The 18,709-nt window shown below is 41.0% G+C and overlaps 1 protein-coding gene across 1 annotated transcript in view; it reads left to right on the top strand.

Annotated features, from left to right (window-relative positions):
• LOC145392421 (cell adhesion molecule Dscam2-like) overlaps positions 1 to 12,983 on the top strand; it is a 331,196-nt gene extending 318,213 nt beyond the window's left edge. The window contains exon 30 of the mRNA XM_080266830.1: positions 12,665 to 12,983. Within this exon, the coding sequence (XP_080122956.1) occupies positions 12,665 to 12,983 (319 nt within the window). The remainder of the gene's footprint in view (positions 1 to 12,664) is intronic.
• The last annotated feature ends 5,726 nt before the right edge of the window (positions 12,984 to 18,709 follow it).

Raw genomic sequence — 18,709 nt, 5'->3', positions numbered from 1 at the left:
CCCGAGTATTTCGGGAGAAAATGTAAAGGGGAGGCACAATTGAAGCCAGTTCGTTAGAGCACGTACTGTAAAAATATCGATAAAATAGTGCTAAAGAAGCAACATCTCGACGTACTGATAATGGAGGAAGGTCCTGCATTATGGCAGGATTATTGATTAATGTAATGGCTTTATTTTGAATTTTGTCCAACTGCCTCAATGCAACCGCTCCACATCCGCTCCACAGTGGTCAACAGTATTCGATCTAAGAACGCACATGACTTTTGTACATTGTGGCCATCTGCTCGTCAGTGAAGAACTCACGAACTCAGAACATAAGTCCCAGATTTTAGGAAGTATTTTGAGCAAGGGATTTAACATAAGCTGTCCAGCTTAGGTTGGGGTTTAGAGTAACACCTAGGATATCAATTGTAGTGGATATGGGACTACTGACATCATTTAAAATTATGTGTGAGTCTGAGGAATTCCTTCTATTGGAGAAATTAATGTATTTAGTTTTCTGAGCATTAAATGAGACCAGATTATTTTGTCCCCATTGATTAATTTTAGAAAGGTCCAGGTTCAAAGAAATTGCTGTGTTTATTTGGGAATTTATAATATCAAATTGTGTTAAGGAGGTACTAAATGTAAAAGAACTATGAATGGTCGAGTCATCAGCATAAGAGTGTATTGGGTTGTGAGTGACAGATAGGTCATTTTTGTGAATGAGAAAAAGGGTTGGCGCTAAAACTGATCCCTGAGGGACGCCAGCATTTATGGAATGAAACTGAGAATAAATTCCATCTACCATGACCCGTATTTTTCTACTATAAAGGTAAGAAGAAATTAAAGGAACCGTGACGAAGGGCCATAGTGTGACATCTTAGACAATAAGGCCTGGTCCATACTCTGTCAAATGCTTTTGAAATATCAAGTGCTACTGTGTTTGTTTCACCATGTTGGTCTATTGTTTTGTTAATCTGATGGGTAAGAAGGCAAAGAATATCTACAGTTGGACGTTCCTGTCTAAATCCATACTGCAGATCATTGATCAATTTATTGATTGCTAGATGCTTGACTATGTGTTTGTTAATTAGTGTCTGAAATCAATACAGCATAACTTGCATTAATTAGTATACCGGTACATGTCTTTATATATATATATATATATATATATATATATATATATATATATATATATATCTATCTGTATTTCTTTTTCTGATGTTTGTATATCTGGTAGTATGTGTGGACTTGGAGAAAGCTTATGACAGAATAGATAGGAAAGGTATGTGGAAGGTATTAAGAATATATGGAGTGGAGGGGAAATTGTTGAGTGCTGTGAAGAGTATGTACGAGGGAGCTAGGGCTACGGTGCGAGTGGATGGTGAGCTGAGTGAGTTCTTTGATCTCAATGTTGGACTGAAACAGGGGTGTGTAATGTCTCCTTGGCTGTTTAATATATATATGGATGGGGTCGTAAAGGAGGTACAAGGTAGGGCAGTGGATGTGGGGGTGGCCTTAATGAATGAGGGTGAGATTTGGAAGCTTCCGGTGTTGCTGTTTGCTGATGATACAGTATTGTTGAGTGAAGATGAATGGGAGTTGCAAGGTTTGGTGAATGAATTTGGGACAGTGTGTAGGAGGAGGAAGCTGAAAGTTAATGTAAACAAAAGTAAAGTTATGGTGTTTGAGAGGAATGAAGTCACAGAGTGTGCAGTGAGGTTGGATGGTGAGGATATGGAGAATGTGAGTGCATTCAAGTACTTGGGTAGTGTGATGAGTAAGGATGGAACTTTGGGGGATGAAGTACGTGAAAGGGTACAGCAGGGAAGGAAGGTTGTTGGCACACTGAAAGCAGTGATGAGAAATAGGGAGGTGAGTATGGAAGTTAAGAAGTCACTGCATGATGGTATTGTGATCCCTACCCTGACGTATGGAAGCGAGGCGTGGACCTTGCAAGAGGGGAACAAGTCAAGAGTGAGAGCAGTGGAAATGAGTTACTTGAGAGGAGCATGTGGAGTGACATGGAGGGACAGGTTGACGAATGAAGAAGTGAAGGAACGTTGTGGGGTAGATGTGGATGTGGTTGAAAAGATTAGGAGAAATACACTGAGGTGGTTTGGACATGTGGAGAGGATGGAGAATGAAAGACTGACTAAGAGGGTGTATGTAGGTGAGGTGGAGGGAGGGAGAGGGAGGGGTAGACCGAGGATGAGGTGGAGGGATGGAGTTGAGAGGTATATGAGGGAGGGGGGGGTGATTTGGGGGGAGGGGAGTCAAATGGTGGGTGACAGAGTGACTTGGAGGCGTTTTGTCTGCGGCCACCCTTTGCGGGATTAGGGCGTCGGGCTATAGATAGATAGATAGATAGATAGATGTGTGGGCATGCGTGTTCCACATAATCCCTCTCAAAATTTTTTTCCTCTGTAAAAACTGGTTGGAAATTCTTGTTTAGTGCTTCACAAATATCCTTCTCTTGTGTATATTTGATTCCATCGTCCGTAATGGATTGTATTTTATCTTTTACTTTGGTTTTAATTCTGATGTAGCTGTAAAATAGCTTTGGTTGATCACTACTTTTATTTATGATATCCTCCTCAAACTGTTTTTGGGCTTCCCTCCTTATTCTTGTATAGTCGTTTCTTGCCTGTTTGTAATTGTTATATACCCTTTCACTATTGTGTCTCCTGTATCTATTCCAAAACAAATCTCTTTTTTCTTTTGATTTTTTACATTCCGTATTGAACCATTTCTGTATTTTTTCTTTTCTGCTTCTTTGTGATGTGGGATGTAATTCTGGACTCCTATTTCATAAAGTTCACAGAATTTTCCATATATAGCATTTAAATCTTGTCCTCTAAGCTCCTTTTCCCAAGCAATTTCTAAGAAGTACTTCTTTAGGTCATGATATTTTCCCTTTTTATAGTTTAGGCTCTTTTTGTAACTTTCATTGCTGTTAACTATGTCATATGCAATCTTGAAGTTGCAATTTAGTACTGCATGGTCGCTTTTGCCGAATGGAGGGTGATATATTAAATTGTCAATATCGTTTTCTTGCCTAGTAAATATGAGATCTAGCATTGAGGGTACATCGAGTCTTCTTCAGGATTGCATATGACATAGACAACAGCAATGAAAGTTACAAAAAGAGCCTAAACTATAAAAAGGGAAAGTATCATGACCTAAAGAAGTACTTCTTAGAAATTGCTTGGGAAAAGGAGCTCAGAGGTTAGCGAGTCGAGGTAGGGGAGAAGATGAGAGAGAGAAGAGAGAGGTATATGTGAGCAGGAGAAGGGAGGTTAAGAGACTGGTGAAGGAGAGTAAAAAGAAAGTGGATGAGGAGTTTGGGAGGAATCTGAGTGTGAAATGGAAGGAGAGTAAGAAATTGTTTTGGAAGCAGGTAAAGAAAGTAAGGCAGTGTGAAAGGGGAAATAGTAGGGGAGTGAAAGATAGGAATAATAGATTGTTGGTGGAGAAGAGAGAGAAACTGAGGAGATGGAAGGAGCACTTTGAGGATTTGTTGAATGTGGAGAGTGAGAGCAGTGCGAGTATAAGTGGTTTGGGAATGGCTGGGAGAAGAAAAGATGAGAGGAGGGAGGAAGAGATCAGTAGGGCGGAAGTAGTGCAAGCGATGAAGAATATTAAGTTGGGAAAGGCCCCAGGAATTGATGGAGTGTGTGATGAAATGCTTAGGTATGGGGGTGAGATTGTTGTGGAGTGGATGTGGAAGTTGTGTAGATTGGCTTGGGAAGAGGGAAGGGTTCCAGAGGACTGGAAATCAGGTATAATTGTTCCTTTATACAAAGGAAAAGGAGAGAGAGAAGTATGTGGTAACCATAGGGGTATTTGCCTACTTAGTGTGACTGGTAAAATATATGGCAAAATACTCATTGACAGGGTTAGGCATATGACAGAGGAGCTAGTTGGAGAAGAACAAGGGGGATTTAGGAAGGGAAAAGGATGTTTAGATCAGATATTTGTTCTAAGATGTTTAGTGGAGAAGTATCTAGAGAAGGGAAGGAAAGTGTATGCTGCCTTCATGGACTTGGAGAAAGCTTATGACAGAATAGATAGGCAAGGTATGTGGAAGGTATTAAGAATATATGGAGTGGAGAGGAAATTGTTGAGTGCTGTGAAGAGTATGTACGAGGGAGCTAGGGTTACGGTGCGAGTGGGTGGTGAGCTGAGTGAGTTCTTTGATCTCAATGTGGGACTGAAACAGGGTTGTGTGATGTCTCCATGGCTGTTTAATATATACATGGATGGGGTTGTAAAGGAGGTGCAGGGTAGGGCAGTGGATGTGGGGGTGGCTCTAATGAATGAGGGTGAGATTTGGAAGCTTCCGGTGTTGCTGTATGCTGATGATACAGTACTGTTGAGTGAAGATGAATGGGAGTTGCAAGGTTTGGTGAATGAATTTGGGACAGTGTGTAGGAGGAGGAATCTGAAAGTAAATGTAAACAAAAGTAAAGTTATGGTGTTTGAGAGGAATGAAGTCACAGAGTGTGCAGTGAGGTTGGATGGTGAGGATATGGAGAATGTGAGTGCATTCAAGTACTTGGGTAGTGTGATGAGTAAGGATGGAACTTTGGGGGATGAAGTGCGTGAAAGGGTACAGCAGGGAAGGAAGGTTGTTGGTACACTGAAAGCAGTGATGAGAAATAGGGAGGTGAGTATGGAAGTTAAGAAGTCACTGAATGATAGTATTGTAATCCCTACCTTGACCTATGGAAGCGAGGCATGGACCTTGCAAGAGGGGAACAAGTCAAGAGTGAGAGCAGTGGAAATGAGTTACTTGAGAGGAGCATGTGGAGTGACGTGGAGGGACAGGTTGACGAATGAAGAAGTGAAGGAACGCTGTGGTGTGGATGTGGATGTGGTTGAGAAGATTAGGAGAAATACACTGAGGTGGTTTGGACATGTGAAGAGAATGGATAATGAAAGACTGACTAAGAGGGTGTATGTAGGTGAGGTGGAGGGAGGGAGAGGGAGAGGTAGACCGAGGATGAGGTGGAGGGATGGAGTTGAGAGGTATATGAGGGAGGGGGGGATGAGTTGGGGGGAGGGTAGTGAAATGGTGGGTGACAGAGCGACTTGGAGGCGTTTTGTCTGCGGCCACCCTTTGCTGGATTAGGGCGTCGGGCTATAGATAGATAGATAGATAGTTTTCTTGCCTAGTAAATATGAGATCTAGCATTGAGGATACATCGAGTCTTCTTTTTCTAGTGCTTTCCGTTACATGTTGCGTTAGGAAAAACTCTTGCACAAGATCCATTTGGTTCCAACAGCTTTCTTAGCTTATTATATCTAGAGTATTCCAATTTATGTTTGTATTAAAATCACCAGTTAGTATAATTCTTTTCGATTTCTCTTCCATTTTATGTAGAAATGCTCTTAAACTCTGAATTGTACTCTCCGCCAGGTCCTCATATTCGTCTCATTCCCATATGTTTGATCTGGGTGGCATGTACAAATTGGCTACAGTTACTTTCCCTTCAGATGCAAGAGTTTTAGGTGGTCTGAGTCTGGTAAATGTTGATGGAGGAGAGTGGAATCTGAAGCAACTGCTGTTTGCAGATGATACTGCATTGGTGACCGATTCAGAGGAGAAATTGAGACAGTTGGTAGAGGAGTTTGGAAGGGTGTGTGAAAGGAGGAAATTGAAAGTAAATGAGAATAAGAGTAAAGTGATGAAGTGTACGAGGTTGATAGATGGTAGGGGGATGAATATAGTTTTGAATGGTGAGTTGCTTGAGGAGGTAGATTGTTTTAAATATCTAGGGTCACATGTTGCTGTGGATGGAAGAATAGATGCAGAAGTGAAGTTTAGAATAAATGAAGTAGGAAAGGTGCTGGGAGGAATGAAAAAAGTGTTTAAATGTCGTTTGCTTAGAATGGATGTAAAGAGAAGGCTGTATGAGGGTGTTGTGGTACCGACTGCGTTATATGGGGCTGAAACATGGAATATGGGTGTAGCAGAGAGGAAAAGTTTGAATGTAATGGAGATGAGATGTCTGAGGAGTATGTGTGGAGTGACGCGTATGGATCGAGTGCGAAATGATGAAGTGCGAAGGAGAACTGGAGTTGTTCGGGAGATGGCTGGTAGAGTTGAGCAGAGGGTGTTGCAATGGTTTGGGCATATGGAGAGAATGGATAATGAGCGATTGGTGAAAAAGATAACTAGATCTGATGTGAGAGGTGTAAGACTGAGAGGAAGACCACGAATAGGATGGATGGACAGTGTGAAGAGAGCGCTGGATTCGAGAGGGATGTCTGTTGAGCAAGGAAGAGTGGCTGTGCGTGACAGAAATAAATGGAGAGAAATTGTGAATGAATAAGTGATGACGCAGCCCTGAGGGGATATTCTCCCGCATTTGGTCTGATCAGCTAGTCAGGTCAGGTGCGGGTAAGGGGATGGGTCTGTTATGATGTGGCAGGGGTAAACCAGTTCTGCTGTCGGGCCCTGCTGTGGATGTCACTGCTTGCATTGCGCAGTTGACCCTTGTGCGGTGTGATGCGGTGAGGATCTGTCCGTTCTCCCCTTTGGGGCTAAGATGCGAATGAATGTGTTTGAATGGATGAGTAAATGGAGAGTGAGTCGTCCTGTCTCGGCTACCTCCCTTTCCTTGGGGGAAGCAGCCTAGGTATATAGATAGATAGATAGATAGCAATCAGTTCTACTTGTTAGGGTATATCTAATTCTTTGACTTCTAGATTTTTCTTAGGTAATATTATAATTCCTCCTCCTTTTTTAAAGTTCCTATCTCTTCTTCATATATTCCTCTAAGTTTAGGATGTCATTCGATATCCTTGATGTTAATTTTGTTTCAGTTAGGCATATTATATGTGGTTCATTTTCTCTGATGTAATCATTCATCTCTAATAATTTAGATACCATTCCATCCACATTTGAGTACATCAACTTAATCATCTTGTTTATTTACTTGTCATGATTTGGTTCTACTACCTTCCTCTTTTTATTCCCTCCTGTTTATGTACCACTTTTGTACCTGCAATCCAATTATTTCGTAAAAAAAATGTATTCTTCCCCTCCACTGATTTTCCCTCATTTTTTGTTTTTGCTTTCTCCCTCTTCTCTTTCAGTAATTCCAGTTCCTCTTGTGTTAGGCATCTTTTTATCCATACATTTTTGAACTCTTTTTCCATAAGATTCTTTGGATTTTTTTTGTATCTCCTCCACGGTGTTTACACTCTGGAAGGTTACCTTTAGGGGTCTTGACTTACTTTTCTCGTATTTCCCTAACCTTTTGTGTTCCTCTATGTCTTTACTACAGATTTCCTCTGATACTTCTTTCAATATGCCCATTACATTTGCCATCTCCGTTTTGTCTTTTGAGATCTTGTTTTTTACTTCTTCCTCTTCTATACCAGTGATTACTCTAGATTTGTTGATGTCTACTGAAACTCTGACTAACTTTGGATTATTTTGGATTATTCGTTTCACTTCCTTTTTAATGCTTTTTTCTTCCACCCTTGTTTCTAAGTCTTTCTTTACTTTCACCATTTCAGCATATGTGGTTTCCACATCATTTTTGTAGTTTTGCACAGCTTCATTCACCTGTGTTATCTTCTCCTCAATATCACTGCTCTGATCTGTCAGACTGCTTACTTGCCTAATTGTCTCTGTATCATTTTTGAACTCTTCCATAATACTCTCGTGGTTGACTACTGCACTTGCCATTTCACTAATTTTCCTCCTACGTGTACCCACTTCAACTGTTAGCTCACTTATGGTTATGTCTTTCTTGTTGATTTCCTTTCCTAATTTTTCTATTTCTTCCTTTTGCAAGTGCATCTGTTTCTTAATTTCATCAATCTCCTTTTGAAAAGCAGTCTCAAGCCTGTGTACACGTTCAACCAGTTTGTTATGAGTCTCCATTTCAACCAGTTCTTGGTAGAAATCATCATCCTGCTTTCTACCTTTATCCCTTTTCTTTTCCAAATTTGCTTTACTAAAGTATGTGGCCATGCTGCAGTACTAAAAGCACATATGGTACTTACATTCCCTGGGGCAGATTGTAGACTAAACAACGATCAGCTGACTGTGCGCATTCTTACTCTAATTTGTTTTCTTTTCTGTTTGAACAAGTGTTGCTTTAAAACTTTTTTTTTTTTTTTTAAATATTAGAACACCATTTGGTCTAACCTGGTACAGAGCTTGACTCATATAAGGATACAAATTAGATTAATGCCTCTGGCCAAGTTGGCCGTGTATGGAGCGATGTCGGCGTGCGTCTGGTCTCCTCCGTGCCTTGTGTGTGTGTGTGTGTGTGTGTGTGTGAGAGAGAGAGAGAGAGAGAGAGAGAGAGAGAGAGAGAGAGAGAGAGAGAGAGAGAGAGGAGTAAGGTTAGTAAGTTTATTGATAAAAGGTTAGAAAAGTGTGTGTTTACATGGTACAGTCATGTAGAGAGACTGGATGTGAATAAGGTGATGAGAAGGGTATTTATGGGCGAGTCTCAGGGTGACAGATGACATGGTAGGTTAGAAGAGATGGAGAAGTATAATACAAGAGTGCATGGGAAGGCAAGATGAGGAACTGAGTAACTGACAAGAGTTCAAGGTAGGTTCTTACTGACATACGTATTCAGCCTACAGCCTGATGCTAGAAAGTTTATCGTATTATCAAGAGAGACTAACTGCAAGGAAGGGAGACTGGCTGTACGGAGATCTGTCTATCTATCTATCTATCTATTGCCAGACGCCTCACTCCCGTTCGGGGTGGCCACAAACAAATCGCCTCCACCTCGCCCAGTCCCCCGCCATTTCACTGCCCTACTCCCAACTCACACACCCCTCTCTCATATACCTCTCCACCCTATCCCTCCATCTCATCCTCGGCCTCCCCATCCCTCTTCCCCCCTCCACCTCACTCACATACACTCTCTTCGTCAGTCTTTCACCCTCCATCCTCTCCACATGGCCAAACCATCTCAGTGTATTCCTCCTAACGCTTCCTATCACTTCCACATCCACACCACAACGCTCATTTTTATCCTCATTTGTCAGCCTGTCTCTCCATGTGACTCCACAGGCTCCTCCTAAATAACTCATTTCCACTGCTTTCACTCTTGACTTGTGTCCTTCCAGCAACGTCCAAGCTTCACTTCCGTACGTTAGAGTTGGTATCACAATACTGTCATGTAGTAACTTTTTCACTTGCATGCTCACTTCTCTTCTTCTTATCACTGCTTTCAAGGAACCAGCAACCTTTCTTCCCTGCTGTACCCTTTCAAGCACTTCACCCTCCAAACCTCCATCCTTACTCATCACACTACCCAAGTACTTAAACGTACTCACATTTTCCAATTCCTCACCATCCAACCTCGCTGTACATTCATTGACTTCACCTCTCTCAAAGACCATCACTTTACTCTTCCCTACATTCACCTTTAGATTCCGTTTCTTACACACTCTCCCAAACTCCATGTACAGATTGAATAACCATGGAGACATGACACATCCCTGTTTCAACCCAACCTTCAAAGAGAAAAATTCACTCAGTTCACCATCCACACGCACTGCAGCCTTAGCACCATCATACATACTCTTCACATCATTCAACAACTTCCCACCTACTCCATACATTCTTAATACTTTCCACAATCCTTGTCTATCCACCCTGTCATATGCTTTCCCCAAATCCATGAAAACCGCATACAACTTCTTTCCCTTCTCTAAAAACTTTTCCACTAAAGATCTAAGAATGAATATCTGATCTACACAACCTCTTCCCTTCCTAAAGCCTCCCTGTTCTTCTCCAACTAATTCCTCTGTTCTTTCTCTAATGCTGTCAATAAGTATCCTACCATACACTCTTCCTGTTATACTAAGAAGACAGATGCCCCTATGATTACCACACACTTCTTTTTCCCCTTTTCCTTTGTACAAGGGAATAATTATACCTGACTTCCAATCCTCCGGGACTCTACCTTCCTCCCAGGCCAATCTGCACATTTTCCACATCCATTCTACTACTATCTCTCCCCCATACTTCAGCATTTCACCACACACTCTATCAATTCCTGGGGCTTTCCCCAATTTAACTTTCTTCATTGCTTCCACAACTTTTATCCTACTGATTTCTTCCCGTCTTCTCACCTCCCTCCTTCTCCAAGCCATTCCCCAGCCACTTATACTTGCATTACTTCCATCCTCTATGTTCAACAATTCCTTAAAGTGTTCTCTCCATCTGCTCACTTTTTCTCCCTTCTCCACTAGTAATCTACCATTTTTATCTTTCACTCCCCTGCTAACTTCACTTCCACCCTGTCTTACTCTTTCACCTCTTTCCAGAACATTTTCTTACAGTCCCTCCACTTTACACTCAAGTTCCTTCCAAATTCCTCATCTGCTCTCTTCTTACTCTCTCTTACTAATCTTTTCACCTCTCTCTTTCTTTCTACATCTAACTCTCTTCCGCCTCTCAACTTCTTCCACGCCCCTATTTCTCATCCATTCATTGTATGCTTTCTTCTTTTGTGCCACAGCCTGTCTCACCACTTCACTCCACCACGCTGTTCCTTGCACACTCCTCTGTCTTCTCTTCATCCCACACACCACATCACATGGTGCACATATTTCTTCTGTAAATATCCTGCACACACCTTCCACGTCCCCTATCTGCTCAAATTCATATTTGCCCAATCGTTCCTCCACGTCTCTCTTATACTCTGCCTTTTTCTCATCCTCTTGTAACCTTTCCACTCTCCTTACAAATACTCCTCCTTCCCGTTCTTCCCTTCTTCTATTTCTCCATCCTAATTGGACCTTGATTCTGGCCACCACCAAGTAGTGGTAAGAAAGTCCACTCTCCCAACCTCTATAAGCTCTTGCATCCATTACACATTTTCGCATCCTTTCATCCACACACACATAATCAATCATTGCATTCCTTTCATTCAGTTCACCACTCACCCTTCTCGTCACTCACCATGTATACCTGTGGATCATTTTGTGCCTGAAGAGGGTATTGGCTATCACCAACCCCCTCCCAGCACAAATGTCCACTAACGCACTGCCATTCTCATCTGTCTCAGCAGGCACACCCCACTCACCAACTATTCCATCCACCTTCACATTCCCTACTTTATCATTCATATCAACGATCAAAAACACTCTCATTCCTTCCAAATTTTTCCATGCACACTTCCACATTTGTCCAGAACTCTTCTCTCACTCTGCTTGCACGATCTCTCGTTGGCACATACACACACACAATCGCCCACATTTGTATTCCGACTTTCAATCTTACCCACACAATCCTTGACCCAACTGATCCATACTCTCTTATGCTCTTCTTCCATCTTTACTCACAACTATACATACTCCTTCTTTTGCCCTTCCATTCTCACCTACTCCTGCACATATACCCCATCCATACTCCCATTCTCTCACACTCTCACCTCTCCATTTCGTTTCAGTTATTTCGCATACATCAACTTTCGGACCCTCAAGCACCAGGACAATTTCTCTCTCTATCACCTCATCATTCGCTTCCCTTACATTCCACGTTCCGATTACCATGTCCTTTGTCCGGTCCTTGGTCGTCATCTTTTGGTCAGTCCCTGTCCGAGGCTTATTGTTTGTCTTTTTCGTTAGTTGTTTTCCGGGGAGGGGCACTAACCCTCCGCCAACCCTTTTAGTCGCCTTTTACGACAAGCAGTGATACTGGGGGAGTATTCTTGAAAATAAAAAACCCTACCCCCAGCAGTGATAATACTGTCAAATTAGGTCATAATAATACATTAACAAACATAATAGAGAACACATGATCTCCTGACTATTTGAATGACCCTGTGATTTCTTGTTTAATCTATTATTCGATTGTTCCAGCAACTTTCCTCCTTTTCATTATACACATAATACTTTACATGCTTGTCCCTGAATATTAACCAGGCACAGTAGTACCATTATTTTTCGCTGTTCTACTTTCTATCCTTTGTTCAACCAGTTCTCATACCATTCAGTGATTACTCTATTAGATTACTTGTCTTCCCGTCTTTAAAGGAAGTATTGCTTATATACTCTATTATAAAGAAAAAAAAGTCACTTTCCCTGTCCAATATTTCAACTATTTTTCTCCACCATTTGCTTTCTCCTCAATCTTTTGCTTTTTCCATTTTTAAACTCTTGTTCTAGCAATGGCTTCTACAATCTCAATGGCTCCCGGCACTGAACAACGCTTTACCGTGCCGGTGCCAGTGACGTTGAATTAATGCGAGCAATAAAAAACTTCGAACAGTCACGAGAAGGGAACGAAAACCATTCGTATGTTTACATGACCCTATCATCCCAGGCACTCAGGCAGTCACTTCATCTCGGATGTTTTCGCCCAAATGTTTAGACGTTAATGGCACATGCGCCATAATATTATGATTTATTTAGCGAATCATAGTGAATCGCAGGATGGGTCCAGGAGGCTAAAACACACAATGCCGGGTACGCCAGACGATTCTCTTCACATAAGGAAAAAATTCGATTTTAGGACTTAGAAAAAATGGTTCCAGGGCCGGCCAGGGGTGCATGCAAACTTTAAAACTCATGGTCATTGGGGGATTCAATATTAATCTAGTACGGTAGCCAACAGTTTATAAAATCAATCTCATTTTTCTTTCCATTTTTTTTCAACCTATTCTTCTGGTAACGCTTCTCCTTCCCACAGAGCACCGAGTGACTCCTCCTCCAGTGACAATTCACCACTCACTCCTCCCCGACCCCTCCACCCTCCCTCGCGCTTCTCGGATTCCCGAGAGCTGTCTGAGGCCGAGTGTGATCGAGAGCTGCGACAGGGAAGGGAAACAAGAGACCAAGAACTGGGAGACGGGAAGGCTAACAACAGAGACTTACTTGGTATTGAACTCTCCCTCTTGTTGCAACAGCACGAGCAACAGCAGCAGCAGGGAAGCAGCACACAACAGAAGCTTCAATATCACAAGCTACCCAGAACTTCACAGAATTGTCCTTTCAGTATTAACGTGTAATTTCAGCTTCTCTATCCCCTGATTGTTTGTTCACATTTTTTTTTTTTTTGTAGGAATATATATGTCATGATATTTTTTGTTGGCTTTGATTGTTGAGGTAACTAGCTGCAGTGACCCACCTCTTAAACTCTTCAGCTTAAGGACGTTTTTTTTTTTTTTTTTTTTGCTCCTGATGATATAACGTCTTCAAAGAGCTCCCAAATAGTCCTGAATATGACTTCTGCATACAACAACAACAATGTACTAGAACACCATAAAATTGTCCAAGGACAATTTTGATGAAGAACTTCCCAGTCATTGCCTACTAGAAGCCGAGCTACAAAGAGACTTTGAGGTCAAGGTCACTGGTTTGTTCGTCACCTTAGGTCATCACAGGATATAAGTTCACCAAGTCTGGTGGCTCTAGGGCAGTCTTTGATGGAAAATTGAGTGACATACAGGAATATCAGGAAAAGGCCCAACTTTTTATCACAGTCGATCTTAGAGAATCATCAACTGATTAGAACCATTCTCCTTTCCGCACTGCTTCCCAATAAAATGTAAGTTTCCTAGTTTAAGCGATTTGTGAGATAGCATGGCTGACTCACTTCTGTGTGTTCCAGAGAATAACCGTAGATCCGGATGACAGATTGCCACCATATTTGGCCAAAAGAAACGGACAGCAATCCGACTATGTTGGCCAAATTTGAAGACTCCAGGCCAAAAAGCCTTTGAAACATTGCAATTTTAAAATAAGAAATCATCAGCATCAGCAGCATCGGGGGCTCCTTTCCCACTCTAGGGCAGGGTGAGGAAAATTAATAATAATAATAATAATAATAATAATAATAATTATTATTTTGTGGTAGGTGGGGGCGCTCACCGTCCACTCACTCAATGTAGTGCTGCTCTCGGGTGTCTGCCCTGTCGTCTCCTCCGTCCTCCTTTCCTTCCATCTTCTTCTATCTTTCTTTCCCTCATTCTTTCCTTGTCCTTCTGCATACGGGTGACTTTACACTCCCTCTTCTGTCTTTCATTCCTTCATTCTTTCCTCTTCCTTCTGCCTATGGGTGACTCTTCACTGAGTGACAAGCCAAATGGTTTCCTGTACACCAGGAAACTATTTACTACGCTGGGTGGTAACATATAACCAAATTTTGGCGCCTGGTGGTTTAGTGGGTAATTATTGTGCTCCAATCGGATTGAGCCGGTGAAGGTTTATATCCAAGGGGTGGTTGGAGTTTATTGCTCACGTAATGCCACTCAGGGATGAGTGAGGTTGGTCACTCTCATCTTAAATGTCAGGACCAACTGCCTAGCCCCGGTCTCCTACGCTCCTCATGGGGCAAAATAGGATTGGATGATGGATGGACGGATGGATAATTATTATTATTATTATTATTATTATTATTATTATTATTACTGCTGAGCAGAGATGCGTGTAAGGCAGTATGTGAGTCTGAACCAATTAATGAGTGCTTGCTTTATGCTCGTTTAAAATCTGACCATGGTAATATCAGTATGGTTGTAGAGTACGCTCCGACAAATGAGGCTGCTGATGAATGAAGGATGACTTTTATTAGAAGTGGCAAGACATCTTTGAGCATAGAAAAATACATAAGACTACTTGGATTTCACCATGTGGTAAGTACTGTAACCAGATTAACCACATTGCAATTAGCAGAAGGCATAGGGGTTATTTGCAAGATGTTTGCGTAAGGAGGGGGGGCAGATGTAGGTAGTGATCATCAACTTGTTGTGACAAAGATTAAAATAAAACTTAAGAGAAACGTTAATGGTAATTGTACAAGGGGTAATAATTATAATTTTGATGAGCTGAGAAGTAATGAGAGCACGAGGGAAAAGTTTCGGTGGGAATGTAAGAACAGGTTTCTAGTCCTGCAGGCTTTGATGGAATCTGAAGACAATGATATTAATCAAATGTGGAGAGAGATAAAAGAGGTTTTGGATGAGAGTGCTAAGGTTACTATTAAGAAAAAGGGAAAAGCGAGAAGGAAAAAGTGGATGTCGGATGAAACATGGAATGCAATTCAGAAAAGGAAAGAGGCTAAGTTAAGAAGTGAAGAACAACATGCTGATGGCCGGGTAGTTGAAGTACTTAGAGCAAAGTACTGGAGTTTACATTCTGAAGTAAAAAGACTCGTTAGACGTGATAAGAGGAGTCTATATGATGAAAAGGCGACAGAGACAGAAATTAAATTAAGTAAAAATGACGGTCAGAGCACAAGAGCAGTGTATCAGGCCATAAAGGAGTTAACTGGGACTGAAAAGAGAAGGAAGGAAATACCTGTACGAGATAGAAATGGTAATTTGATGACTAAAGATTTGGATATAAAAGGAAGGTGGAAAGAGCACTTTGAATCTGTCCTAAATAGACCAATCCCAGCTGAAGAGGACATTTTGCCAGCCGAGAGAGATTTGCAGATAGAATCAGGGGATATAACTTTGGAAGAGGTAGCAAAATCTATAAAGGAGTTAAAGAATTTTAAGGCCCCAGGAGAGGATGGAATATTCCCTGAAATGCTTAAGGTGGAAAATGACGAGTTGATGGATGCGCTTTTGAAACATTTTAATGTGGCTTGGGATAATGGTGGAATTCCAGAAGAGTGGAAAAATGGAATCATTATAAAAATACCAAAAAAGGGAGATTTAAGTGTGTGTGGCAATTGGAGGGGGATAACTTTGACACATGTAGTTGCAAAAGTCTTTTCCAAAATCTTGATGAACAGAACTGAGCCAGTAATTGATAAATTTTTAAGAGAAGAACAAGCGGGATTTAGAAAGGGTCGAGGTTGTAATGATCAGATTTTTATTGTGAGGCATCTAATGCAACAAGCTAATGAGATGAAAATGACACTTAGTATGTGTTTTGTGGATTTTGAAAAGGTGTTAGATAGTGTTTCACGTGCAGCTATATTGAAAATTATGAGATTCTATGGTATACCAGAAAAGTTTGTAAATATTATTAGAAGCCTGCATGAAGGTGCTTTTTGTAAGGTAATGGTGGGTGGTTCTTTGAGTGATCCATTTCACGTTAGGTCAGGAGTGATTCAAGGAGGAGTTCTTTCGCCATTGTTGTTTGTTTGGGTTATGGATTATGTTATGGAAAAGGTTGTAAGGAGAACAGGTGCAGGAATTAACTGGAAAGAATATAAGAAGCTGATGGATTTGGACTATGCTGATGATATTGTACTGATTTGCGGAAGTATTTACGAGATGCAGAGGGTGCTCGATTGTCTGGTGGAGGAAGGAGAAAAAGTGGGATTGGCAATAAATTGTGGAAAGACTGAAATTATTAATATGAACGTGGAGAACCAAATCGATTGTGTAACTGGAAATAATGTGGTGAAGAATGTAAAAAACTTTAAATACCTGGGAACGATTGTATCATCTAATGGATCATTAAACAATGAAATTGAGGAGAGGATTAGACAGGCTTGGCGAGCTGTTGCAATGTTGAAATCCGTTTGAAATAATATGCTTTCTGTACATACTAAAGTGAAAATATACAAGTCCATGGTTAGACCAATTTTAATTTACGGGCATGAGTCATGGTACAGTACAATTGCAATAGATCAGAAAGTATTAGGATTTGAGAATAAAATACTGAGAAGGATTCTTGGGGTAAAGTGGCAAGATAGAGTTACAAATGCAAGAGTAAGGGATATTAATAATATCCCTTACTCTTGCATTAACTGGTTCCACTCTCATAATATGAGAGTGGAACCAGTTAATGAATATGTGAGACTGTCTCGCTGGAAGTGGCTGGGGCACATATACAGAAAAGAAGGTAGTTTAATACAGGATGTGCCAGAGTGGATTGCTAGAGGAAGAAGAGGTAGAGGTAGGCCGAGGGAAACCTGGTTGAGGACAATGAAAAAAGAAGCAGGAGAGGAGTGTTGGTGGGACCTGAAGGAGATGGCAAGAGACAAATATTGGTGGAGAGAGTTCATTGAGGCCCTATGCATCCCGTGGGGTGCCACAGGAAATGATTGATTGATTGATTGATTGATTATTATTATTATTACTATAATATTGACAGCAATAACAAAACTTCCCACAGGGATGTGCGTTAATAACTGAGGTAATCACAGTAAGGAAATCCTTTTATTTTTCTAGCCTCATATAATTTTATTCTGCATATGAGGTTAATGCAGGTTATATGTGTTCCCTCCAGTCCAGAAAGTCTCCTTTAAGTAGACTATAACTGCATGGCTGTAACACAAACAAGTAAAAGAAAATCCTCATGCTGAAAAGGTGAAGCTAGAACTTTGTTAAAGAAACCACAGTTTTACTCTTATTCAGTGTCGTCAATGTCTGTTCCTGTTGTCTTTCAGGGCAAATGTGAGCCAGTAAACATGTAATTGTACAGTAAAGACTGATCCTCATATAGAACACGCCTCTTGTCAGTGCCTAAATTGGGGTAGTGGTGCTGTAAGCATGAACACAATCAGCTTGCAACCAAGAGGTCCCGGGTGCGATTCCCTCGTCGACCATAAGACCGTAGGGCGGAGTCTCATTTACACTTGCTTGTTTGCACCTAGAACAGAAGTAGCCACTAGGATTTGTAAATTAATGGTTGTGCATTATAATCTAAGGAAATGGTTGCTGAGTGCTTTCTGTACCAGTTACACACAAGATGGACGATGCTGCAATATGTTACTGGTGCTGCTCAGCCAGCATCACCAGTGTCCATTCTGCATAATTTTATGTTATATTTTCCATGGCCTCTTCATTCCATTATAGTACCTGCTTTCTTATGTGCATTGGCCGTACACTTCATCACTAATTTCAAGACAACGTCAACATGCCTGTACTCCTCACACAAGTACCATCCCCATGGCACTCACAATTAAGGAGTTTAGAATAGGAACCATTCTGTAACTCATTAAAGGCTGTGAATGCTATGTGATAAAGTGAAATACGTAAGCAACATAGTACAAAGATGAAGTAATTTTACGTATTATATCATATCCCTTGGTTCAAGTGATGAATTTATTTATTTATTTTTTTACTTAGACACTTATTCTGCTAATGAACTAATGTTCGTAACTGCTACTCCTAATTTAAGATTTACAATAGCTGATATAAATCATAGGACAGAAGATTAATGGTAATATTAAGTGACAATAAATCCCAGAATAGTTGCTTCTGCCACTGTATGATTTCTTATGACCTGGCTTTTATCTATGTGCATATAATTCATTACATATACATATTACGCTTACCTCATTTGGAAGGAAAAATATTCCGTTACCTTAGTATTTTACCATACCAGAAATCATATATATATATATATATAGATATACAGTATATGTGTGTGTGTGTGTGTGTTCTATCATAGACCTTTACTTTACTTAAACGAAATTTTGCACAGAACCTTCCCATTATCAGGTTTTAAGCAGGACGGAGAGAATGAAGATCTTTCTCTGCATTCCAACGCTCTCCTTGGTAAACTAAGTTTCCTATGAACACGACAGGGTTGACTGAAATGGTTGGTGTAGGTAAGAGGTTAGACTGGGCAAAACAAGGATGTGGTTGGGAGAGGATTTGCGTGGAAAGATTTTTGTGCTTTGAATAACAATATTTTTGTTTAGAAGTGGACCCTAATATCGACCAGGTTTAAAAAGGAAGGGACCCCCAGGGGCTGTCCTGGTGGCAGGGCGGAAGCCCCGGAACTATCCCCTTGTATTCCATGAAGGTAGACTTCCAGCTAGACCGGGGTA

This window comes from Coenobita brevimanus, chromosome 22 (genome assembly GCF_032717465.1).
Source record: "Coenobita brevimanus isolate Jiangsu-jjx chromosome 22, ASM3271746v2, whole genome shotgun sequence".
NCBI classification, from domain to species: domain Eukaryota; kingdom Metazoa; phylum Arthropoda; class Malacostraca; order Decapoda; family Coenobitidae; genus Coenobita; species Coenobita brevimanus.
Note: the sequence above shows the minus strand (reverse complement) of the source record. Positions and strands in the feature narration are given on the sequence as shown.